The 23,564-nt window shown below is 40.2% G+C and overlaps 6 protein-coding genes, 1 long non-coding RNA gene and 1 other non-coding gene across 12 annotated transcripts; 4 read left to right on the top strand and 4 right to left on the bottom strand.

Moving 5' to 3' along the window:
• Positions 1 to 14: 14 nt before the first annotated feature.
• On the bottom strand, positions 15 to 2,826 carry LOC104799989 (E3 ubiquitin-protein ligase SINAT5). The gene is made up of 4 exons (XM_010522689.1): positions 2,813 to 2,826; positions 1,687 to 1,930; positions 752 to 1,138; positions 15 to 596 (listed from the first exon to the last, which is right to left on the bottom strand). Exons 1-4 carry the CDS (start codon positions 2,824 to 2,826, stop codon positions 234 to 236), a joined length of 1,008 nt encoding a protein of 335 aa, XP_010520991.1. The 3' UTR covers positions 15 to 233.
• LOC104799975 (CLP protease regulatory subunit CLPX1, mitochondrial) lies at positions 2,599 to 7,409 on the bottom strand. Its single transcript, XM_010522671.2, has 15 exons — positions 6,616 to 7,409; positions 5,988 to 6,049; positions 5,590 to 5,684; positions 5,363 to 5,442; positions 5,192 to 5,242; positions 4,952 to 5,026; positions 4,773 to 4,850; positions 4,556 to 4,612; positions 4,331 to 4,401; positions 4,124 to 4,223; positions 3,932 to 4,036; positions 3,629 to 3,691; positions 3,406 to 3,528; positions 3,097 to 3,258; positions 2,599 to 2,908 (listed from the first exon to the last, which is right to left on the bottom strand). Exons 1-15 carry the CDS (start codon positions 7,150 to 7,152, stop codon positions 2,837 to 2,839), a joined length of 1,731 nt encoding a protein of 576 aa, XP_010520973.1. The 5' UTR covers positions 7,153 to 7,409; the 3' UTR covers positions 2,599 to 2,836.
• Positions 7,410 to 7,505: 96 nt separating this feature from the next.
• Positions 7,506 to 7,577, top strand: TRNAQ-CUG. Its single transcript has one exon. It is a non-coding gene; the product is annotated as a tRNA-Gln (tRNA).
• Positions 7,578 to 8,525: 948 nt separating this feature from the next.
• On the top strand, positions 8,526 to 9,492 carry LOC104799973 (phytolongin Phyl2.2). The gene has a single exon (XM_010522670.2). It carries the CDS (start codon positions 8,560 to 8,562, stop codon positions 9,271 to 9,273), a length of 714 nt encoding a protein of 237 aa, XP_010520972.1. The 5' UTR covers positions 8,526 to 8,559; the 3' UTR covers positions 9,274 to 9,492.
• A 195-nt stretch (positions 9,493 to 9,687) lies between these two features.
• On the bottom strand, positions 9,688 to 12,348 carry LOC104799972 (PP2A regulatory subunit TAP46). 2 transcript variants are annotated; one of them, XM_010522668.2, is made up of 9 exons: positions 12,062 to 12,348; positions 11,835 to 11,957; positions 11,504 to 11,590; positions 11,267 to 11,371; positions 10,887 to 11,048; positions 10,774 to 10,809; positions 10,630 to 10,701; positions 10,254 to 10,534; positions 9,688 to 10,142 (listed from the first exon to the last, which is right to left on the bottom strand). In XM_010522668.2, the coding sequence occupies exons 1-9, from the start codon at positions 12,140 to 12,142 to the stop codon at positions 9,890 to 9,892; spliced, it is 1,200 nt and encodes a 399-aa protein (XP_010520970.1). In that variant the 5' UTR covers positions 12,143 to 12,348; the 3' UTR covers positions 9,688 to 9,889. The 2 variants fall into 2 exon arrangements, with proteins under 2 accessions (XP_010520970.1, XP_010520971.1); XM_010522669.1 differs by having other exon boundaries at positions 10,636 to 10,701.
• A 1,483-nt stretch (positions 12,349 to 13,831) lies between these two features.
• LOC104799969 (myosin heavy chain, striated muscle) lies at positions 13,832 to 18,397 on the top strand. 4 transcript variants are annotated; one of them, XM_010522664.2, is made up of 5 exons: positions 13,832 to 14,064; positions 15,249 to 15,469; positions 15,617 to 16,699; positions 16,782 to 17,620; positions 17,723 to 18,397. In XM_010522664.2, exons 2-5 carry the CDS (start codon positions 15,451 to 15,453, stop codon positions 18,146 to 18,148), a joined length of 2,367 nt encoding a protein of 788 aa, XP_010520966.1. In that variant the 5' UTR covers positions 13,832 to 14,064; positions 15,249 to 15,450; the 3' UTR covers positions 18,149 to 18,397. The 4 variants fall into 4 exon arrangements, with proteins under 4 accessions (XP_010520966.1, XP_010520967.1, XP_010520968.1 ...); XM_010522666.2 differs by lacking the exon at positions 13,832 to 14,064 and having other exon boundaries at positions 14,317 to 15,469; positions 17,723 to 17,913; positions 18,027 to 18,134; XM_010522665.2 differs by lacking the exon at positions 15,249 to 15,469.
• A 414-nt stretch (positions 18,398 to 18,811) lies between these two features.
• On the top strand, positions 18,812 to 19,524 carry LOC104799970. Its single transcript, XR_769666.1, has 2 exons — positions 18,812 to 18,925; positions 19,374 to 19,524. It is a non-coding gene; the product is annotated as an uncharacterized LOC104799970 (long non-coding RNA).
• LOC104799971 (putative aminoacrylate hydrolase RutD) lies at positions 19,326 to 23,024 on the bottom strand. Its single transcript, XM_010522667.1, has 11 exons — positions 22,814 to 23,024; positions 22,462 to 22,675; positions 22,163 to 22,245; positions 21,896 to 21,996; positions 21,654 to 21,749; positions 20,939 to 20,992; positions 20,692 to 20,840; positions 20,450 to 20,567; positions 20,041 to 20,128; positions 19,700 to 19,914; positions 19,326 to 19,613 (listed from the first exon to the last, which is right to left on the bottom strand). The coding sequence occupies exons 1-10, from the start codon at positions 22,929 to 22,931 to the stop codon at positions 19,718 to 19,720; spliced, it is 1,218 nt and encodes a 405-aa protein (XP_010520969.1). The 5' UTR covers positions 22,932 to 23,024; the 3' UTR covers positions 19,326 to 19,613; positions 19,700 to 19,717.
• Positions 23,025 to 23,564: the final 540 nt, after the last annotated feature.

Genomic DNA, 23,564 nt, shown 5'->3' with positions numbered 1-23,564 from the left:
TGTATACATCAAAAATCAATGAATCATCAGACACAATCCCACCCCGAAAAAAAGTTAATACAATGAGTCCGACATCTTCAACAACAGAAACGGATAAGGAATCTTCTAATCTCATACGCTTTTAAATCATACAGAAAAAGCTCCCACTTACATCAACTTCAGACCCAAACACATTCCCAACAAACTAAATAATATCACACAGACATGATGAATAGAAATCAAATCACCAGTTTTCAGCTACAAAGGTTTGGTATGCAAATCCCGGAATCCGGGTTCTGCTGCTCTTTCCAGATTCTTCCGGTAACTCTAAGCTTAAGCTCTTTCCTGTCTCCACCGGAGAAGAAAAGAGCAATGTTTCTCTGTATTATCAGACCGTCATGGCTATCTCTCACTTTCCTGTGGCTGTCCCTTATGCTTCTCGGGGTGCCTTCCCATATCAGTTTCCTCCCACTGCCTCCCACTTCTAGGCTGTAGCTGTAGTTCCTTGCCTCCGCCTCGTCCCCCATGAATCTGAGGAATGCCATGTATACTGGCGCCATCCCGAGCTGGAACGCCTCAAAATGAAGGCAGAAGTATTGCCCAAAGCAATGGAATACCTACAAGAAACAAAACCCTCTATGTTTTTTTACGGGAATTTGAAAACCCTCGTGCTCTTTTGTTTTTTTTCCTGTATCTGCTTGATTGAGCGAAAGAAGCGAAATCCGAGACTAGCCCGTGATTTGATACAGTGTACGATATATCCAAGACTCACCGTTAGCATCCATGTGGCGTTCTCGACTTCACGTGGATTGGCTTTGACATACCGATGGTTGAATGTGCATCCTGTGTGCATGTCGACTTTGTGATCATCCCTCAGATGGGCTACTAGGAAAGGGATGTCCCCTACTGCAGCACACTCCGAACCAGCGTACGGACAGTTGTAAGGTCTGAAGTTACAGTTAGACTCGTGCTTTAGTTTGCTGTAATAAGGAAATATCTCCGGGCACCCGAGATTGTAATACTTGCATGGTAGCTCTAGTGACTCGGCCACTTTCTCAAGAGCTAAACATCTGATATCTCCGAGTTCTTGTCTACATGTGGGACACCGGTTGTGAACCCTTGCTTTACAGGTCGAGCATAATGTGTGTCCATTATGGCACTGCAGAGAAAAGAAACCCTTCAAGCTTATTCCCATCAACAATTCACCCATCACACAAAGATTTACAGATTTCTCAAGAACTCTCCCTGTAATGTACCCACCACTGTAATTTACAAAAGTTCGAGTCCATCATCGGATCGGAAGGAAGTGGAAGAATCATGCCTATTGATATACCATCATTCATATTTTCAGCTTTCCAATGGCTCAGGATCAATACAATGACTTCGAACGGAAATGTGTTTAAAAGGATCAAAAGAAATCCGGATGACAATGGTCCTCGAGCATCAAAACAGCTTCATAGCAATGAAACCTAAATTTGCAGAAGATGAATACTCATCTGATTACTAAATATGGAAATCAGCATAATTGGATCATCAGAACACAAGTACAGATAGATCACAACCAATCTAGGAAATTGGAACCATAGAAAAGTTTATATTTTAACCAAAAAAAATCCGGGTGAGATAGCTACGATCGGAAACCCTAATATAGATCATAAATCCAAAGCCAAAGTTCAAAAATCTGAAAACGCAGAAACGGAATCGGACCTGATGGATTGGTGGGTACATGGAATTGGTGCAGACGGGGCATTCGAGGAGCTCGTAGACACTCGTCGCCGGAGCGATCGCCGTCGGGCCGACGATGTTGGTACCCAATAGGGCGGCTCCGCCGTGGTTCGCCTGAGACTTCGCCGACGATAATTGATGGTTGTTGTGGTGATGATGACCGTTCCCGTGGTGATGGATCTCATCGTTTTCGATGCTTCCCGTCGACGAGACGCACTCAACGACGCTATATAAAACAAAAACCCTAATTCAAAAACCAGGAATTGTCCCTCCCTCCCTTCCTTCCCTATCTTCTCAAATAATCTCTCTTTCTCGGGCAGGGAAAAGTTTCTTTCTTTCTCGCCGAAACAACAAGGAAAAGAAAAGCAAGGAACCGAACAGTCCTCTGCCTTCCTCGCACTTTTGGGTACTTTTCTCTGAAGAGACTCGGCGATGAAGAGATAAATCTGGAAACAGGAGAGAGATAGAGAACAACCGGAGAAATGTATTTTCCCGGGAACCAAACAGGCCCCCTTCTCCTCCCTTTCCTCTATCCGTTTCCTCCAAAGATGCGCTTTTCTTCGTTGTCCTGTTTGCACCTTTGTTTTTTGCTCTCTCTCTCTCGCTCGCTCAGAGACAAAGAGATTAAATAATAGCCGTCCAGATCCTAAAGCTCCCTTTTATTCGGATTTGAATCCGACGGTTATCAAAATCCCCCTGCTTTGGTTTATTATAATTTTTTTAAAATTTGTTAATCCACTTGGCACTTACTGCAAACCAGTTTAACCGACAAAAAAAAAAAAAACAGGTAAAAAGTAGAAATCCCACCAAAAGTTATCTCCCATCTTCAGATTCTAATGTAAAATTTCAGAGTTAAATATGTTCAGTTAATTAAAGAAATATCCCGTAAGAGAAAAGAGTACGTGGAAGTTGCTTGCATTATATGACTGAAGAAAGAGAGAGAATTTCCCTTCTTCTTTGCCTTCTTCAGACAACCCCCCTCAAACAGTTTCTACTTTTCCATCATATTTGGAGCTACAGACAGAATCCAATGTTTGTTTTTTTGTTTGTTCATATGTACAGAACAAAGCTACAAGTGTTTTTTTTTTTAAGGTACACACATTTTCACCAGAACTCCCCCATGGATGGATCTCTACATGCTGCTGGCTATGACAGAAGGAAGCTCGATCTCGACTTCTGTCTCTCCCTCTGATCCTTCCTTCATCTGCAACAATTTGAGCCTCTAATGAAGACTTTAACTTAAATTTTACAAATTCGCGGGTTTTTTTTCTCCGAAAAACGACTTCAACCCGCGATTTTCCGGTGCTTAATGCCGAACCAAATATCAAAACGTATGAATGGTTTGGCTATTCAGTTAAACGAAAGCCGAGCCAAACACTGGTTTGATATTACCTCAGAAGAATCCTTGGACTTGGTTTTGGAGAGATACCGATCCAATGCACCTTCACCTCGAAGAATCTTAGCTCCATTCCCTCTCCGCCCCTCTGATTCAACGGCTTCCTCATCAACCACGACAGCATCTATCACATCATCCCCTGCCTTTACGTCAGGAATCTGCAAAAACAGAGCATATCAACATCATGCACGAATGTGTAAAACCACAGATAAGAGGACTAGAGGAGTTGAACTCAATTCAGCGAGGAGGGTTTCAGCTGGACTGAAGGGAACCAAAAAGTGACAAAGAAATTTATTATTTATTACCTCATACATAGAATCCATGAGGATGCTCTCCAGAAGGGCCCGTAGGCCTCGAGCACCAATGTTTTTAGATATGGCTTTTCTAGCTACTAGACTCAATGCACCTTTGGTGAAATGCAGCTTTACCTGAGAAAACAAATACGCAAGGGGGGTAGAATTCCGTGTCAACATTCTGAGAGAGCAAAGGGTTCTATACTAAACAGCCAAAAGGGACAAATATTACTACCCCATTCATATCGAACAGCTTTTTGTATTGCTTTCCCAGAGCGTTTTTGGGCTCGGTCAGGACCTGCAAGCAACACAACAGTGGTTGAAGTGAAGTTGAGATAAATCACGGTATGAGCACAGTCAAGTACGTGAATCACGTAAGTATAAGATTTTCAGCTCAAAAAAAGCCACCGAGCAAGTACAGAGAATGCCCCCAAGGCTCATATTACTCGGAGGAACATCAGAGAGATTGATGGAGAAAGATAGCTTGCTCTCCTTTGCGAATAGTTAAAAAAAAAAGTAATCATTTCAACTTTGTTACCTGCACAAGCTGGTTCTCGGTCAATGCAGACAAACTGACAAGAACAGGAAATCTTCCAACGAATTCGGGTATTAAACCATATGCAATCAGGTCACTGCTTTCCACCTGCAAGAAAGTCAGCATCCCATATAAAAACCCATCATTGACTGAACAGAATCACAGCACGGGCCAAGAAGAGAGATGAGAATGTACGGTTTCCATCAGGGTTGATGCAACGGTGGCATTTGTAACGCCACCAGCCCTCATGTTAGCACGTACAGGAGCACCGAACCCTATAGAAGAATCATGGCGCCTGGAATAAAAAAAAAATTAAAATATATATATATACTCAATTGGCTTATACGGGTAATTCATCGGACAAATGGCATTAAGAAGTTAGAAAGTGTTCATCAGTCAAACCTCTCCGAGATTGTTTTTTCTATGTCCACAAAAGCACCCCCACATATAAAGAGTATATCCTTTGTGTCCATCTGCAAACAGGCACCAAGACCATGGACAAGACACAAATGTTACAAAAGACATATATACCTAGTGAACTCTTGAAAAGAACAAAGCCAGATGCCTAGGCATAGCTTGTTCAGTTCTGACAAGGTAAGCCATAACATAGACAATGGCATTACAAACCTGAATATTATCACCTCTTGGGTGCTTCCTAGCTCCCTTCTCAGGAACGTTCACGATCTACATCGCACGGGAAAATACAAACACACAAAAAAATCGGTCAAAACAGGCATATCACCTTGTGAGAAGAGAAAAAGGTGCATAACCATAGTAAAATCATTCCATAATTTCTTTGGACAAATCCAGAGCTAAAATCAACATCCTTAAAGGTTGAACTCACTGTTCCTTCCAGCATTTTTAGTAACGCTTGTTGCACTCCCTCTCCCGAGACATCTCTGCTGATGTTAAGGCTCTCTGCCTGGTGCCCAAAAAGCCAAAAAGACAAAAAAAACATTTATAGTCATGAAGTAAAATAATTTTCGAGTTTGTTAAACAAGAGAGCGGGAAAAGGGTTTAAACCTTCTTCGTTATCTTGTCGACTTCATCAATATAAACAATTCCCTGTTGTGCAGCTGCTACATTATAATCAGCAACCTAAAGCACATACATTAGATATTAGGAGAATAAAAAAAGGAGGATTCTCAAACAACAGTCAGCTTGCTGTTTTTTAAATCTCGGAAGATCCATGTTTGGCCATATCCATACATTCTCTGCAGTTTAACAGAGTACATGCAAGATGGCTTGGTTTGAGAAACTTACGGTCAGAAGTTTGTATAATATAGACTCGACATCCTCCCCCACGTAACCAGCCTGTCAATTGAAGTTTATTTCCCACAACAAAAGGGAATTATCACTGATTTATCAACATAAAAAGAGGAAATGAAACCAAAAGAAGAAAAGAAAGTAAAAAAGAAGAACAAAATGCCTTGCCTGAGTCAATGTGGTAGCATCTGCAATAACGAAAGGAACATTGACAAACCGTGCCAAGGTTTTCGCAAGTAACGTCTTGCCTGTCCTTGGAAAACACCAAAACATACCGGCGAGGAAAAATAGCCGAGATTAAAATGGTCAAACCGTGTCTTAAATAACATAATGTCGATGGGGTTAAATAAGAACATCAGATATGCGATTCTTGCAAGTTGAGACTGGAAAATCACCCGAGCCAGTCGGTCCCATCAGAAGAATGTTGCTCTTCTCGAGTTCTACCAATTCATCGCCTCTTGCTGTGGTGCTGCCTGGTTCACCAGCAGACCTAGATTGCCAATAAGTTTCAAGAAGACAACTAACTACATCTCTTAAAGACTGACATGAACTAAATACTAAGAAAATAGACTGACATCCATAAAAAGCATTTGACCCCAAAGAAATGCATCTATAATGCCTACATGAATGTGCAAGTGAAAATGGAAAACCTTCTGTTTAAGGCCATAGTTATGCTAACAGTCAGAAATGCTTATTTATCTCAGAGATGCCTGAGAAGGATAGTTTCTTCTCTTCACCACCGACGATTTTCACTAAATCGATGTTTATGAAACTTCAAGGGAGGGAAGCTAACCGTTTCTGTGACGACTCATAGTATATCCTTTTATAGTGATTGTAAACCGCCACTGAGAGCACCTGTATTCACAAGATGCAATAAAAAGTATTATACAAATCTGTTTCACCATCTCAACCACATGGAAACACACACAAAAAAAAAGCTACACAACTGAAAATGAGTCGCTGAAACTAACACACAACTTCTGTCCCTTATGAAAGATTAAAAAAACTTTAAGGATTAGGACAAAGTCACAGGCACAATCTGAATGATGAAAATGTAAACAAGTGATATTGGCAGCAAATGTTCAAAAGCTAAACATAGGGTACATTTGGAACCAAACCTTAAAGAGTAAAAACGGAAACTTCAAGTCAGAAACCAACATGCGATCTTAGGTCTCTTAAAAGATGAACCCTTAAGGATTAGAGTACAAACTAATGCAACACCAAACGCACAATAGAATAATATACAGAAAAAGTATCAGAAAAGAGTGATGAAAATCAAGGAACGACTACCAACAAAATGTAAAACCGAGTTTGGAGGAAATTAGAGCTTTGACATTTAGAATTCAGCTGACCAAATGAAAACCCATTTAAGAATAGAGCAAAAGAGCATCAAGGGTTGATCATAGAACATTCTCCTTCACCTTCTTCGCCCTCTCCTGACCAATCACAAAGTTGTCCAAACCCTTGCATATCTCCTTTGGTGTAGGAAAATTGGGGCCAAGATTGGATCCACCCCAAGACTCCTTTGAATTCGACCCGACTCCGTTGCCCGACCCGGAACTAGCTCCGCCGCCGCCGCCGCCGCGACCCAGATTGACGGCCGACCCGTTAACCCGAACCGTAATTCCATCCCCCGGAGGTTGCCACACATCAGGTGGGTCTCCGTTCGAGCTAAATATAGCAGACTTGCCGCAATTCGTGGCAAAACTCTTGCTTGGATTACGGTTCTCTCTCCGATGATCCACGAAACTCGTTCCTTTTTCGACCACTTGGCCACCGAGAAAGATGGGCTTGTAAAACGTAGCGTTGGGTAATGGATCGTCGCATTTGGAACGGTGATTGCACTGAGAACTCGTCGTCCGACCGGTGTGGACGCGGTTGAAGATGAAGTACCTGAACTGAGAGAGCGTGAGAGAGGCGGTTTCTCTCGACGTGTTCGACCTGAAAGCCGCAGCCATGGAGGATTCCGACGAGGAAATGAATCGGGAAACAAGAAGGAAGCGACAAAAGACTCAGAAGCTCAGAAATTGGCGATGAACATAGCCAATCGAAATCCCGGAGACTCAAGGCGGGTTCAGGAGAAAGACTCGAACTTTGAGAAGGGGATTTGTCACGGAATCAGCAATTATTACAACATGCGGAAATGGAGAGTTTTTGCAGCACACGGAAGGGATGAAGCGATGAAGAAACAAACAGAAAAATAAAACCAGGAAGAAGCAAAAGCGAAGAGAAATCGAGAATATCTAATTATCTGGTGAGGTGCACGGTCGTGACGTGATATAGATTTATAGCAACATAACCTAAAGCAAGTGGTTCCATGGTCTAGTGGTCAGGACATTGGACTCTGAATCCAATAGCCCGAGTTCAAATCTCGGTGGGACCTTTTTCGAATTTTATTTCTGTTTTTCTGAGCTGAAAAAACAAAAAAATAGAGGAGAAACGGATTAGATAACACAAAATCCATGAATGATTTGAATTTTCTTTCAGTTTTTAGTTCGTTATTCAAACGGTTTAGTTCGCAATAGTATGTTTGGTTCTATAAAAATTATACTAAATTAGAATCCAAAAGTTAAATGGTTGGGTTAGTTTTAGTGTCAGTTCGATTTAGAATATCATCGTCATATTAAATAAATATAAAATCGTTATATATATATATATATATATATATATATATATATATATATATATACGGGTAGATAATTGAAATTTTGATTTGATATTTATCGGATATGGTTCGGTATTTGTATTGTTCAATTCCAAAGTGATTTATTCGGTTCTATAAAAAATATATACCAAATTAGAACCGAATTTGATTCCGAACTAAATTACCGAAGTATCCACCGTTATCTCCAATCAGGTTTAAATTCAGTAAGATGAATCTTCCACGCATATGAAACATCAGTTTCGCTTGATTCTCAGAATAATCAAACCTTTGTGTACAAAAGATCCAATACCGAGATTTCTATTGTTGTGTGGTATCTTGAATACGTATAATCTGAATTTCTTAGTTAATCACGAATGTATAAACGAGTTTTACGAAAAATATTCATCCACCGTTTGCTTGGATATTCAATAAGATGAATCTCTTCGTCAAATAGAAATCTGATGGAAAGATTTGTCTATCATTGGATTTCTCATTATTTAATATAAACCATTAAAAATTGTAATGGTTTATATTAAGGGTAAAAAATAAAACCACATCATCAATATAAATATTTAAAATATAAAAATAATACCAAATTTTAATATTATGATGATATTCTGAAGATATTTGAAGATATTCTCCAGATACGTTATTCTCCGTATCTCTTGATATATATTATTTATTCGTGTTGGATTTGTATCGATTCGTGTGAAACAACAGAATGATTTCCGATCCCGATCTCTTGTTCTACGCTTGTATTGCGAAGGGAACAGTGGTTCTCGCTGAGCTCTCTTCGAAGGAGCCGGGGATCGAAGCCACGGCTTTGAGATGCATAGAGAACACGCCTCCAAATCACTCTATCTTCTCTCACACAGTCCGCGAAAGGACGTACACTGTCGCGATCGATGATCCATTTGTCTATTTCGCAATCTCAGATGAAGATATGGAGAAATCAGAAGGTGTCTGGCTCTTGAATCGCTTCAAATCAACCATGGAGGATCTGGTAAAATCCGGATCTATCGATTCGTTGGATAACCTCTCCTCGCACTGTCTCCAGTCAGAACTCGATCCGCTTTTCGCTGAGATCGTAGGCGGTGAGCTTGGTTTAGATTCGGCGTTGGAGGAGAGCGGTCGGTATCCAAGCATGGATTCCTGGAAAGGATGGAGAGCTGCGATAATGCCGCTTATGGGAAATCCCTTGAAGGTGTTGAAGAAGAAGAGATTGCACACGGATACAAAGGATAAAGACGCGAGGGATTTGCGTGGGGATGGAAGCAGTGGCGTGTTATGCAAGGAACTGAGGAAAGGGTGGTTATTACAAAATCATCAGGCGCGGAGGAACCATGTGTGGATGGTGTTGGCGTTCGGTACACTCATCTGTGCGGTTCTGTTCGGAGCGTGGATGAGGGTTTGCCAGGGTTCTCAAGGTAAGTGAAGAGACTCTACATCCAATCCAATCGAAAGATGATTTTGAACAGAACACTGTTTTCTGTTATTTTTTTCTCGAGTTTGTTGTTTCGGGGATCGAATCAATGTCGAACCCTAGTTTACACATTGGTTATATTATATCCATTGGAGATTTTCCTTTTTCGCATGAAAAACGAGTGTTTGTATCTCTTTTGTTCTGCATAACATCATCATCCTCGTCATCTCTCTTTGGTTTCTTTGCGTCGACATGTGTTTTGTACTAAGATCTCTTGATGGCTGTCCCGTTAGTTGTTACCTGTATCAGATACATTGATTGAATTCGCAACAAACAAAGGTTAAAACACTTGTAGCTCGTGGGGTGTATATATCTGCAACACAACCATTGTATCTAAATCCGCCTTTTGTTTAGACGAACCTGATGTGTCACCAACTCCTACTTCGATGCTATCATACATAAATTAAAAATTCATAAAAGCATAACGAAGTATATGGAAACAACATGCAAGAAAAAAGAACGACAAACTGACAAGTTCAGGCCTAACAAAAACAAGAGAGAGAGATGGCAGACATCTATTTCAGCAGCAAGAGAGCGGAGACTGAAAGGAAGGAACTTTGGGGGATTTTCAGCCACAAGGAGTGAGTTTCTTGTTGCCAGCACCGCGGGGATTGTCGTCCTTCCAGTCATCAAAGGCCCTGGCTCTCATCACAGCCTCCTCGTCCTCTTCCTCTTCCCCGTCCTCTTCCTTTCTCCTTAAAGGCTTGTCATTGTACCAGGAAGAGTTGGCTTCTTCAATGGCTTGTTTAGTACTCTCTTGCCAATTGTTCATTATCCTCATCTCTGTAAGCCCAGCTTCCTCTATGCTCATTGTGGGCATTCTACATAGATTTGATCAAACTAAGTTAAACCCACCCCCACTTTTCATGCCCTCTAAGGTGTTAACAACAAAAAAAAAGGGGCAAAATTGATCGTAGTTGACTTTTTGTTACCTATGAGTCGGCTGAAAAACCTGCGCTGCCATCCTTTCTCTCTCAGTGGATAGCGGTCCATTAACGAGGCTAGCTGGCCCGAATATCAAAGGTTGGTGCTTGTGTTCATGGGCTTGCGAAACTGATGCTCTTCCTTCTATGACATCCTGAGCAAACGTGGCACAAGTTATAGGCTGAGCTGGTTTAGAGTACTGTGCCCTTGCAGCAGCATCTCTATGCCATGCTTCAGCTTTCTTCGTTCTTTCGTCGAGGGCATCCTTAGAAAATCCGTTCTCTCCTTCCTGGTTGAAATAAATAACACATACCTCTTAGCTATGACTTCGCCGGATTACGAAAGGTTGGAAAAAAATGCAAAAGTAACAAGGGAGTGGAGTACCTTCACCTGTTTTTCCTTCATAGCTGAGAGCATTTCTTCTTCTTTCTTTAGCATCTCCATCAGATCAAGAGCCTACACTAAGTTCTATCATCAGAATGGGTCATCTCAATGTCAAGATGCATCTAATTGGTTAGTGGCACATACCTTACAAGTCGCCAACGAGATTGTGATCAGCCATGCCTGTCAATAATAAGCACAAACCTGATAGGGTCAGAGACAGACTCATCCATGAAAGCAAATGTAAATGCTAAACTAACCTCTCTTTCTTCTTCACTGTCATCATCTGGAGTATCTTCCTCTCCAGCTTCCACTGGAGCCGACACAGCAGCTGCTTTAGTTGAACGTCCCCGACGCTCCTTCCGCTCCTTAATTTCTAGCAGTTTTGATTCAGCAGCTTTTTGCCTTTTGAACCTAGCTATCTAGAATCATCATAACAAAAAAGATACAAAAACTCACTAACACAACCAAATGCAAAATTTTCAGACCAACATGTCAAAAGCAACAAGCTTCAAGAACACAGAAACAAGAGAGAAGCAGACATGAAAACAAAGAGCATCTGCTAAGGCGCCAAAGAAAAACACTGATTATGTCTTTCCGGAAAACAATCTTTTTTTTAAAAAAAAGGGATAGATGTAACCTTCAAAGCCCTCCGGTCAGCTGGTGGAACACTCCCTCCGCGTGAAGATGCTTGCAGCTCCTCATCTGGGACAAGCTCCATTGCCTCACAGAATGAAAGGAATTCCTGGGACACATCAACCAGTTATGTCACTGTTAGGTAAAAGATAAAGAAAAAATCCTACCTAAACACTAACTCCTGTAAGCTGCTCTGCTGAAAAAAAAATCGAAAACTCGTTGCACTCTGCGGGAAAATCACCTTCAATTTCGCCTGTGAAGCCTTAACAATTTGACTCCGGTCATCCTGAGCAATCTTTTCTGTCAACTCCGCAAGATAGAATGGCACCTACAGGTCACACCAAATGGCATGGAAGAGGACACAGTCTAGGATTTTAGCATTCTGAATTCGGAAATTCATCAAATGCCAAAATCATGTCTCAACAGCAAAAGTTCACCGCTTTCAGATTTCCCCCCTTTGTATTCTATGCAAGACCCTAGCTTTGTTCATCTTCTCTCTTTCGAATCAACCGAATAACACACTACCAAAAGAATTCTACAGCTATCAGAAAATGAGTTGTATCGACAATTACCAAAAGATACTTGAGATTGGTGGTGCTGATATCGTCTTTCGTCTCATTAGATGAGAACAAACCAAGCTTTCCGATCATATCCTCGGATTTCCGTAGCATCTCGCACCCTTTCTTCACGAGATCCTAACGACAGAACAAAACCCCCGAAGTGCCCATTTCAGAATCGCGATTCGAAATCCCCAAAAGTAACCCTAACCGATTTCGTAGCCAAAGTTCGAAGACTTCACCTGATCGATACCGGACTCCGACGCCGCGAGATGAATCTTCCTTGATTTCTCGAACAGGGTAGGCAGAGACATCTCTTCCATGTTCAATTCACCCCTTCGTAAAACCCAATCAATATTCAACGGAGAAGAAAGATCGCACGAAGAGTACTCACAACAAATGTTACAGATTCAAGTTTGCTTGTTTGAAGAGTGGTGAAATCTCTAGGGTTCGTACCGAAATCGGACGAATTACCAAGATGCAAAATTTCTACCCAAATACTTTTTCACACGAGAGAGAGAGAGAGAGAGAGAGAGAGAGTACCAGCCGTTAGATTTGTAGAAACCGTAGATCCGGTCATGGATCTTAGCCAAATGATCAGGTGTGGGCGAGTGTACAACGACTGTTCTTCAATATGGTCGAAACTAGTGGAATACCATATCAAGACGAAAATAAAATTCGTTTAAAATTAATTGAATATAGAATGATTTTTAGTGGTATATATAAAAATGGAAAAAATTGTATAAAATAATTAATTTTTTTAATAAAAATGGAAAAAACGAAAATGAAACGAGTCAGACCAAACAAAAAATATATAAAAAAATCAATGAATAAAGATTTTACATAATGGAAACAAAATCAAAATTTATAGACTATATACACCCATACTTCACTATATACACATTAACAAGCCAGGATGAATTTTTTTTTACTGAGACAATTAGATAAAACAGTGGAAAGTGAATTTTTTTTCTTGTTGTAGTAGTAATGTAACCATTAATATTCAAGTAGAAACCCTTGGTGGATGGTAGATGGTGCATCTGGTCTCGAGAACCCGAAGCTTTTTTTTTTTTTTGTTCTTGAAAGTTGAAATTCGGTAACTTTTTTTCTACCCATTTTCCATATAGAGATCTCGAAGAAAGGGTTTATTTTTTTTCTCTCATTCCAAGAAGAAAAAACACAAAGCTTTAATTTTAACCTATGGTTGACATGAAATATGCATTTAAAGGTTCTTCAGTTCTTGATGAATTGGAAACACAGCTCGTGTTAACCAAAAAAAAAAGAAGGGAGAGGCCACCAGTTATTTTCTTCTATCTCCCTGTAGTTATGCTTAATCCTTTTTTTAATCATCAAATCGTGCAAAAAGAAATTCACCAATGGAAGTCCTTGAATGAAAATGGTATCTTTTTTATATAAAAAAAAATCTACAACATGGGTAGCGTAAAGATGCTAACTTTTCGCTGAAAAAAGCCTAAGGTGATTGTCTGTAACCCCAGATGTTTATATTCTTTCTATTGCTTCTGGGGAAAAACAGGAGAGAGAGAGAGATTCCATCGAGTATAATTAAATGAATCAGCAGCGGAAGTTCCGAGAGTAAGTCATATGGTATACACACATTACTCTAGGGGAATCATTGCATATATGAATGCACAGACGCAGCGAGAAGAGGGGTTTTAACCCTAATAACCCACTTGGGTCGCAGCAATTTCAGGGTACACCACCGAAAAAAAATAAAAATTTGCGACCTTATTACGACTAATATATAACTAATATACAACTAAAATAAGAGTAGTTTATTAGTCGTAATAAGTTGTATATTAGTTATATATTAGTCGTAATAAGGTCGCAAATTTTTTTTTTTTTTCGGTGGTGTACACTGAAATTGCTGCGACCCAAGTGGGTTATTTGAGTAATATTCCCGCGAGAAGATGGAAAGTTCATGATGGTGGGCAGTCGATCACTAGCTGAAATTTTCTGTTTTCTACATAAAAAAACTGATTTTGATACAATGGGTCTGTAGTTTTGCACGATCTTTATCGAACAAGTTCCCGGCTTTACAGGTTTCATCCCAGTAAAGGAACCAACTTGATTTATTCTTGAAGAAGGCCCACATAGGGGGGGAGAGAGAGAGAGATTCATTTCCATGGAGCCTTGAATTCCTTGGTTGTCTCCTTCATGATGACTATTCATCTAACAGTGACTTCCCTCTTCACCAATGCTTCCTCTGTACTTTGACCATCCACAGGTAAAAATTCTACAAAAAGTTGCAAACTATATTTCTTCTTTTCAATTTCCTTTCGAAATGATAAGTTCTGAAAAGGACCCGAGTAAAAATGAGACTCGGGCTTCTTTGATGTGTCTATGCCATCTTCGTCTCTCTCTCTCTTTCTATATATATAGCGTATGATATATATATATATATATACACACAGAAGCATGATTTGCATGTCGGTGGTAACAAATTTGCTTTCTTCTTCAGTGTTTGGGATCAAAAGGGTTGAGAAATTAGAATTCTGGCTCTCGGATCAGAAAAGGGTTAATGGATAGTCACTGTTCTTGTTGAATTGTTCGCAACATGTTTGCAATAATGTTTCAGTGAATATTACAGTCTCGTACAGATTTTATGGAATTTCCATATTAAAGATTTTGAGGTCACAGGTTACAGGTTGTGTTAATGGTGACAGACAGTTTATGTGGTCCAACTTAAGATCTTCAAACATGTGTGGCTTATAATACTTTTGTGGCTTGATTTCTTCAATCAATTCTCTACAGTTTGGTGACTGATACATGCTTTCCCTCTGTGGGTATGTGATTGGTACCACTTTTTTACCATCTATTCTAAATAATCATGGAAATGGGGCGTGTCCTGACTTCATCCTTTTGTATAAGGCTGAAGATTTATAGACCCTTAATACAATCATGTGCAAAAGTTAAACATCTGAGTGAATCTTTTACTTTGAAATTGTGTTTGGAAACTAAAAAAGAATAACAGATCAGATCTCAGATTGTTTTGATTGACAATCCAATTCTTGATCCTTGGTGGTAAAGATGGGTGTTAATATGATATTCTCTTGTGAATTATCAATGGTGACAAAGAAGAAGGAATCTAGTTGCTCTTGCTAGGCATAACAAGCATGGCCAGGGAAAGGAAAGGAAGAGAGTGAAAAAGGGTGTTTTTGCAATGAAAAAGTAAGGGCAAGTGGGGACATTTTAGGGCCTCCCACTTCACAGAAAACCAGGAAAAAAACTAAATTTTTTCACTTTATCTATCTGTAAGGACGAGCTCTTGCATGATTCTTGAAAGTCATTTACATGTGTATTTTAAGAAACTGCTCACCAAACTTTATTCCTCTGCCATTCTTCATGACCATCTTGGAAAAGTTGATGTAACTCTCCTGCATAACTTACTGCGACACATGTACTTGCCAGTCTTCTGCAGCTTTGGTGTGATTAGCTTGCTGTTTCAACATACCCTTCTTGGATCTCTTCACCAGAAACTCAATTTTTCAGTTCTCAGCCTTTAACCGGGTCTTGGTTATTGGCTGTTTACCGATCCTTTCAACTGGTTCTGACTCTGCGTGGTTGATTCTGTTCTGGGTTTTGCCCAAAAGTCGATTAAACCATTTTTTTCATGGTTTGTTCCATCCCAGGTATATCCTTTGCTCTCAAGCTCTCTGAAGTTTGTCCTTGTGATTAACATGGAGTCTTGCATTTTGAGATTGCTGCTTTCTTTTAATGTATGTAAATTCTTTGAAGATTGGATAAAAGTTTCAGCTTTTTCTCTTCTGATGGATCAGGAGGCATCCCTGGAGAGAAGACAGAGAGGTTGTGCTCGATGTACTTTGGTGCCTCTTGTGTCGTTGCTCTGAGGCTTTTAACAGAAACCTACATGGCAGATGAGAAATGGTTTGAGTTGAGGGATAAAGTGATATTATTAGGTTTTCTAGTCTGGAGAATCTCTGATGAGGAAAAGGATAGGCTTTCTCAGAAGCTCGAGGATGCTAAGAGCGAAATAAGCATACTGAAGAAACTGAGACATGAAGACGCGAAAGCTAACGAGAAGGTTGTTAGCATATTTGCATCTCAAGAACAGAATTGGCTGAATGAGAGGAAGAAGTTGAGGTTGCAGATCGAAGCTCTAATGCAGGAATTGAGGGCCATGGAGAAGAAAAAGGCAGAAAGCGTGTCAGAGTTACAAGAGAGATTGAAAGAGACAGAGGCTTTGCTACAATCTAAGGATAAGGCCATGGCAGAAGATGAGCACAAACATAAAGAGTTAGAGGAAAAGCTTGCCAAAACAGAGAAAGAAGCTCAAGAACTGAGAGAAAAGCTAGAGAAGGAGACGCAAGAACATTCAGCCGAGCTGTGGAAGCAAAAAACGACATTCCTTGAGCTTGTTTCTAGCCAGAGACAGCTTGAAGCTGAATTAGGTCGTGCAGTTAAGCAAAATGAAGCTAAAAAACATGAACTTGATTTAGCCATGGAGCAGCAGGAGGAATCCACATCCATGGCTGAGAAACTGTCCTCTGAACTTCTGAAGATGAGGAAAGATTTGGAGCAGAAAGATCGAATCCTCTCAACGATGCTGGGAAAGTCAAATCTGGACATAGCCGAGAAGCAGATGTTGCTGAAGGAGATTAAGGTGTCGAAGGCTAAAAAGAAGCAAGCTGAACAAGAAAAAGAGAAATGGAGAACAATGTCAGAATCAAGAAAACATGAGAGGCAGTCACTGAGAAGTATGTTTGCTGTTGAAGCCAAATCACGAGGAGCCTCAAACCCGAGAAGACAGATAGACAACGGAACACTTGAGTTGAATGAAGATACTGATGCTGTTTCAGAAATCGTCGATTCATTCGCCAATGGTGATTTCAGGAAACTACGTAAGTTTTTTAAGAACTCCTAATTTTATAGCATCTGTGTCATGTGAATTTGTACCTTAATATTGCATTTGTGGGTTTGAAGGGATTGATGGAAACTCAAAGAAATATGAAAAGAAGGATTGTGGAGATGACGGGCATTATATTGCAGTGATGGAGAAGAGGCATCACAATGAGCTCAACGCTTTTGCACAGCAAATGAGATTAAAGGATGAAAAGCTGGAAGCTTTGTGTTGGCGTCTGATGAATGCTGAGTTAGAATCAAAGCATTTGAGGTTATGTATTGAAGGTTTGAACAGAGAAATGTCTCGGCTTAGACAAGATAACACGAAACTGGAGGGAAAGGTAACTCAGCAAGGCGAGGAATCGGTGGTCTTGAAGAAACAATTCACATCTCAGTTGAAACGCTTAACTTTTCACAAGACCCATGCGAGTTCTAGAAGCAAGAACGTGAAAAGAGAAGCACAGGGGGAACAGAACACAGAAACCCAGTCGGAAGAAGTTTCTCAGGAAACCATAGTCAAGAAAGAAACAGAAGCAAATTCTTCGGAGGAATTAAAACCTCGAAGTCTGATAGTTCAATCTGATACTATAAAGATCGAGCATACCGATCGGGGAAATGGAAGTGTTGAGGAGATTGAAAGCCTTGAGAAGTCATCAAGCATGAGCCAGCCATCAATTATGACCAAGAATCCACCTTGGAGAACTGATCTTTATGCCCTTGGGATTTCCTGCAAGATCAAAAGGCTCAAACAGCAACTAATGATGCTTGAAAGATATACTGGGAAACGAGAGATTAAAGATATAGATGAAACAAGTGATTCTGGGAAAAGGGCTCTGTTATTACTCCTGCCTTTGCTTAGCAAACAAGTTACTCGGTATCAATCACTCCAAGAGAAGACCGATGATCTCTGCAAGAGAATGGTAAGGCCCCCATTTCTAATTCTTGAAACTTCTTTGTCAATATAAACCTGAAATCGTAAGACTGTAATGATCCTTCATCTTGCGTCTTGTTAACTATTTCAGCATGCGAATGGTCTGGAAAAGAATCGAGAAAACATCATAGCAAATGGAGAAGGGAAGACAGCATTGGAGCAATTCTTAGAGGAGACATTTCAGCTGCAAAGATACATAGTTGCTACAGGACAGAAACTGATGGAAATCCAATCCAAGATTGCTTCTGGCTTTTCCACGTTTCTAGAAGACATCACCCACAAGTCATCTTCTTCTTCTGCTTCTTCATCATCATCATTGACACTATCTTCTTCTTCTTCTTCTTCTTCTTCTTCTTCTTCTTCTAGTGGGAGCTTTGACATGAAACGTTTTGCAGAAAGCATCAAAATCCTGTTTCATGAAGTGCAGAGAGGAATAGAAGTTAGGATATCCCGAATCATCGGTGAGCTTGAAGGAACACTGGCCTGTGAAGGGATGATACGTTCCAAGCGACGGTAACTAAAAGCCACCGCAGAAATGCACAGGAGCCTCTGTATATGAAGCCACAAAGTGTGTAAATTCTTGACATCTTTTCTCAATTGATTCTGGTAACTGAGTTCTGTATAGAATCGTTCAAAAAGAGATTTGTAATTTAATTTGCTGTTCTTGAGGCTCACTGACGAGTTTTATCTCAGACCAGCTAGTGTTGTCCAATCGGTTTATTATCGGACTTTTGGTCAAAAGTTAAACCACGGGATTGCTCCATTAGTACAAACCGAGTAGATGAAGAGTTATTTTTCATCCGGTCATGGGATTGTTCCAGTAGCTTCCATGTCCGCTAGTTTCTTCCTTCTTCATTGGAAGCTCTCCTCAAAGGACAAAACTGTAGTGAGCACAGAACAGAACAGCAGAGTCTATTCCTTCTTCAATGGAAGCTCTCCTAAAAAGGACAAAACTTTGATGAACACAGAACAGAACAGCAGAGTTTATCTTCTGCAACTAAACGGGCTCATGTTTTGGGGTTATAGTCCAAGTATCTTTTAGCCCAGTTAAGGAAACGTGATTGATCAATATACGTATACCCTTTTGCGTACAAGGCATATAAAAGGTATATTCCACGAGTATAAGGAATATTATTTCAGCAAAATAGGATCTCTTTCTTTTTGTCCAAATCATTCTTTCTCTCTCCCTCCCTCCCTCTCTCATCTCCTCAAGTCTCAATCTCTTTCTCTGCTTCTGCTCTAATGGCAACGGAAATCTCCATGAAAGCTTCAAGCTTTGGTTTCAGACAGAAATGTCAGGCCTGTCCCTGTTCTCTCTTAGTTTTTCTTCTGTAATAGATTCTTTCTCTGTTTGTGGTCACTGTGCATAGCTGTTTCAGAACTCTGCGAATTGTGATTATATACATGATATAGACTGTGTGCTGTTACATGTTTTACCTGCGTGAAGTAGCTCTTTCAATGCAAAAGTTGAGCTTCATCCATATATGGTGCTATACTGGGATTTTTATGAAATATGGTAGGAATTGCTGTGATATAGTTCCATAGATGAAACTCACAAATCAAGCTTACGCAAGTGCCACAGTTTTCTTGTATTTCACTCTGGTTTGCACTAACTTTGACTCCTTTAGTCTGAAAACACCTTCTTAAGTTGAGATTCCTGGTTAGGTTGGGGTGGGGTAGAATCCTGACACAACTTCAAAGCATAATATGGATTTCGTGATCATTGCTTTTCTTCTTTGCAGTACTCAAAAGTCTCAAATCTTGAAGAATTTAGGTTTCTCCAAGGTTACAAGAACAGTTCCTTCTCATGGGTGTGAAGTTGCGTATATGTATTACAGTTTCTCTCTCTCTCTCCCTCTTCCATTTCGAAGTAGTTACTTGTTTGCAGCAGCATAGGTATCCTTCATTAGGTTCACTAGTTCCACCTTTGTAGAACTGTGCCCTTGTCCGCGTGAAACGTCAACCACTACTACCACCACCACCTGAAGATGCAAGATTGTGAGAGAGTGAGCTGCTAAAGTTCCTTCCTCGACGTGGAGCGTAAATGTAAGAAAAGTCGGGAGCTTACCCGTCAAAATGGAGGCTTTTACGTGAGAGACGGTCCGACCCTAACGGGTTTCACGACCCTGAAAGCCTTTCTCGCATACTCAAAAGCCAATACCAGCATGCTGAAGAGGAAAAGTAGACAAAGATGAAACTTTTCCACCACAGTGTATGCCAGAGAGGTAGCAGTCTCTCTGTTTGCAGTGGATCTAATAAACGCAATTCTTGTCCTGAAATAACCTGAAAAGAGAAACAGAGTAGCAGATAGCAGAAAGAAGATGTTAGGGTCTTAAATCAAAGAAGGGTGGTCTTGTAATGCAAATCTGACTTTTATACATTGGGCTTTAGCAAGTTGATGATACTTACCAGAGGGTTCCATGGGGAGATTAGTCCAATCACTTGGGTGTGTTTTCATTTCTGCTGCCTTGATCAACTCAAGTAGAGCTCGATTTACCTGAAATTATGCAATAGAAACCAATCTCTTCAGGCTCTAAGCCAATACAGTAACAGACCGCAAAGGAAGCACCTTGCAGATTCTCTGTCCCTTTCAAACTTTGTCTTATCCAGTGACTCTGACTATGTTCTGTAATTTTCTCTTCCCCACACCTTTTCTAGAATTTAATGCTGTTCCTATAAATGTTCTAAACTTGCAAAGTATTTTACTTCATTAGGTAAATAACAAAGTGTTTACTGGAATTGTGTTACAGTAACTTGTCCCCATGGTTATTACATGCTCTTCCAAATATCCTGTCCTAACCCGAGTAGGACAAAGTACCTCTTCTGTTCTCTCATGGCTTACAAGATGCCCTCCGTGAAGATCCACCATTCTAGCAACGGGATATAGCTTCTGCGCCAGTCTTCTCGCGTGACATATCTGAGCAATTACATCATGTCTGCATATCCACCATATAATTCAAGTTTTAAACGTGTGTGAATGTATTATTTCAAGTTCACAAAACTCAAGTAGGGTGTGTGCACACAAGGATTCAAATCTCAGAGCATCGGAGAATTACACACCTTCCATGAACAACTGACACGAGAAATCCACCCGAGCAGATCTGCTCCAGTTCTGTTCTTTTTACTTTATGTGTCCAACAAGCATTAATTTGGCCATCAAAGCCATATTTGGACTGCATTCCAGTTGTTGATATACCTTTTACGTATTGCTACAAAATCCAAATATGAGGAATTAGTTCTGGACGCAAACTTAATCATATAATTAATTAGTCACCATTTTTCCACCAAAACAACAGTAGTTCCCCACCTGGTATAAGATTGTCCGTCTTGTATTAGTTCCGACATGTTCTTCAAGGTATTCCTGCAAATCAGACCAACATGAGACTTGATAAATCTTTCTAACGAATATGTCAAGGTGCAGGAATCTTCATTCACAAGTTTACCGGAACTTGAATGACATATCAGATAATTTCTCAGAGTTAATTCCTGAAAGTATGTGAACTGGTCTTAGAGCATGTTACCCGCAAACCTACACCGATTCTAACATTATTTTCATCTAAACCCATTTATAATTAGAAATATCAGATAACTCTATTTTCATCTGAATCTAGCTCTATATCTTTTACAATGAATACATCAAGGTGCGGGTATAATCTCGCTCACAAGGTTACCAAAAACTTGAATGACATCACATAACTTACTCGAGTTACTTCCAGAAAGTATCTGACTGGTCTCAGAGCATGTTACCATGGACTCACAAGGATTCTAAAACATTACTTTATCTAAAACCCAACTATATTTGGAACCATCCGATTCTTATCCCCTACTCATTGAGGCGACAGCATCAAACTTAGCAGAAAAGTGGGGCAAATGCAGTAAGCGCACTTCTTTTGTCATGTAAGCTATTTCCCTAAACCTCAACATTTGCTCTATGAACAATTTGTTACATATAAGTCTTATTCATACAATTCACCAAGTAAAAATAAATAGATTGAACAAGACAGGAAACACTGGAAGCCAACCTCTGAGTAATGTGTGTCCAGATCAACAGCTGCCCTCTGTTCAGGAGTCTTGGCCTTTAGGAACCTTATTGCAATGGATAAACTTTTCCGATCCAGCTGAAAAACAAAACAAACAACTATTACATGACTTTTCGTTCCATTCCAAAACAACAAACTCGGCTGATATGGTGATTGCAGCGTGACAAGAACAAGACATTTCAATCAAAGAAGAAAATTTGAGATGACCCATTCGTTATTAGTACCTTTGGGAAACATTCGAAACCTCCACCAGTAACATTAAGCAAAGCCAGAGAAAGAACCCGCCCCGGCTCCATTGCAGCCAACTTGCAAGCTGTCATAGCACCTGTTACCACAACCAGAGACACAAAAATGAAAAGTGAAAACAGCCTCATCTCATTGCCACGAACTCGAATGGTAACAAATCTATAGAGACATTTATATGCCGGACTTGATTAGACGAGAAAGAACAAGTTCATTTGAAATTCAAACAAAAGCATGAAGCTGTTTACCCATAGAATGCCCTATAATGTGTGCTTTTTTCCACCCCAGATGATCCAACAAGGCTATTGCATCCTTTGCCATTATCTTTGTTCTGCATCAAACTTATATCATTTCAAAATAGATTCAAAGTAACAAAATCAACTGAAATTTCACCCAGAATAAAGCTTCCATTTTTGCTTTATTGTCCATGTCGGGTGAAATTGCGCAAGTACGAAAAAGCCATTCCAAAACAAAGTAACCAGACGACGAAGTCCACAAAGAAAATGCAAGATTTTCATACACAGAATCGAACAGATCAAGGACTCACGTGTACTCTGATCGTTTGGTGGGTACAGAACTCCGACCCATACCACGATTATCAAATGCGCAGACCTCGATGCCTCCGCCGGCGGCGGCGGAGGACTCCCCGTCAGCGTCCCCGGAGCTCTGATCAGACGCCGCGTCTCCGTCGTCGTTGGGTTTGACCGTCCCGGTCAAGCCCTTGATTTGCGGTTCCCATGACTCGTGAGTCCCGGCCAATCCTGAAACAATCGGTTGCCACAAAACCAGGAAAATTTTCAGCAAATACGTTACGATTCAAGCAAAACCCGGTTGGGAGAAAAGCTCAAAATCCCTAAATCATCGATCAAAACACGAAATTGGGACCAAAACCCAGAGACCTATGATGAGAAGGGCTTTGGTGGGACCGTGACCATACGTTCGGTAGAAGATCTTGATGGCATTGTTAAGCGCCGCGTCGGCGCCGGCGTTTTCTCTCCCGACCTCGCAATAAGGCATCGTCCCGCTCTGAATTATCCGAACTCCCCGCAAAATTTTTTCCGACGGACGGGGTGATCGGAATTTTCAGAATCCAGAACAATTGGGAGAAGAGAAAACACTGGAATTTGTTTGTATAAAGGAGATGGACGGTGGCGATTCGGAGGAAGGAAGGATCTGCCACGTAGGATTGGTCGGCTGAGACCTGGGTGGCGCGTAATTAGTCAACGGTCAAGATCGAATAGAAATTATTATCTTAGATAAAATGGACACATGTTTAAATTGAAACTTCTATTTGTGATATTGAAAATTTTGCACAGATTTGGCCCTAATCTGTTTAGAGAAAAATCGTGTTACGTTATTAGAAAGATTTAAAAAATCACTGTAAAATTTAAAATGTTGTTACTAAAAAATTGTAATTGGCAACATTTCCCAAAAAATTTAACCTTTTAATTCTGGAAAAATGTGTGATATGTTGAATGATCATATCTCGTATTTTAATTTAGTTATTTACGAGTTAATATTTTTTTGTTATAAAATGTTATATATATCCGATTTGGTGTTAAGTTTTGATATTTCATTAAAATTAGTAGAATTAGATTTTTATTTACAATTTTTAGAAAAAACTGTTTAAGTTTTTATTTTATTTTATTT

Source organism: Tarenaya hassleriana, unplaced genomic scaffold, assembly GCF_000463585.1.
Source record: "Tarenaya hassleriana unplaced genomic scaffold, ASM46358v1 Cleome62, whole genome shotgun sequence".
NCBI lineage: Eukaryota > Viridiplantae > Streptophyta > Magnoliopsida > Brassicales > Cleomaceae > Tarenaya > Tarenaya hassleriana.
Note: the sequence above shows the minus strand (reverse complement) of the source record. Positions and strands in the feature narration are given on the sequence as shown.

Coding starts and splice junctions, on each gene's coding strand:
- LOC104799989 (XM_010522689.1), bottom strand. Junction 1,139..1,686: donor TGTACCCACCAATCCATCAG/GTCCGATTCCGT, acceptor TTTTCTCTGCAG/TGCCATAATGGACACACATT. Junction 597..751: donor ACGCCACATGGATGCTAACG/GTGAGTCTTGGA, acceptor TGTTTCTTGTAG/GTATTCCATTGCTTTGGGCA.
- LOC104799975 (XM_010522671.2), bottom strand. CDS start 7,152: ATGGCTGCGGCTTTCAGGTCGAACACGTCGAGAGAAACCGCCTCTCTC. Junction 4,851..4,951: donor TCGACAAGATAACGAAGAAG/GTTTAAACCCTT, acceptor TTTGGGCACCAG/GCAGAGAGCCTTAACATCAG. Junction 4,037..4,123: donor CATCAACCCTGATGGAAACC/GTACATTCTCAT, acceptor ACTTTCTTGCAG/GTGGAAAGCAGTGACCTGAT.
- LOC104799973 (XM_010522670.2), top strand. CDS start 8,560: ATGATTTCCGATCCCGATCTCTTGTTCTACGCTTGTATTGCGAAGGGA.
- LOC104799972 (XM_010522668.2), bottom strand. CDS start 12,142: ATGGAAGAGATGTCTCTGCCTACCCTGTTCGAGAAATCAAGGAAGATT. Junction 10,535..10,629: donor TGAAGGAAAAACAGGTGAAG/GTACTCCACTCC, acceptor TATTTCAACCAG/GAAGGAGAGAACGGATTTTC. Junction 10,143..10,253: donor GTTTTTCAGCCGACTCATAG/GTAACAAAAAGT, acceptor AAATCTATGTAG/AATGCCCACAATGAGCATAG.
- LOC104799969 (XM_010522664.2), top strand. Junction 16,700..16,781: donor TGGTGATTTCAGGAAACTAC/GTAAGTTTTTTA, acceptor GTGGGTTTGAAG/GGATTGATGGAAACTCAAAG. Junction 17,621..17,722: donor ATGATCTCTGCAAGAGAATG/GTAAGGCCCCCA, acceptor TAACTATTTCAG/CATGCGAATGGTCTGGAAAA.
- LOC104799971 (XM_010522667.1), bottom strand. CDS start 22,931: ATGCCTTATTGCGAGGTCGGGAGAGAAAACGCCGGCGCCGACGCGGCG. Junction 22,246..22,461: donor ACCAAACGATCAGAGTACAC/GTGAGTCCTTGA, acceptor AGTTTGATGCAG/AACAAAGATAATGGCAAAGG. Junction 20,993..21,653: donor TGGACACACATTACTCAGAG/GTTGGCTTCCAG, acceptor TCTGATTTGCAG/GAATACCTTGAAGAACATGT.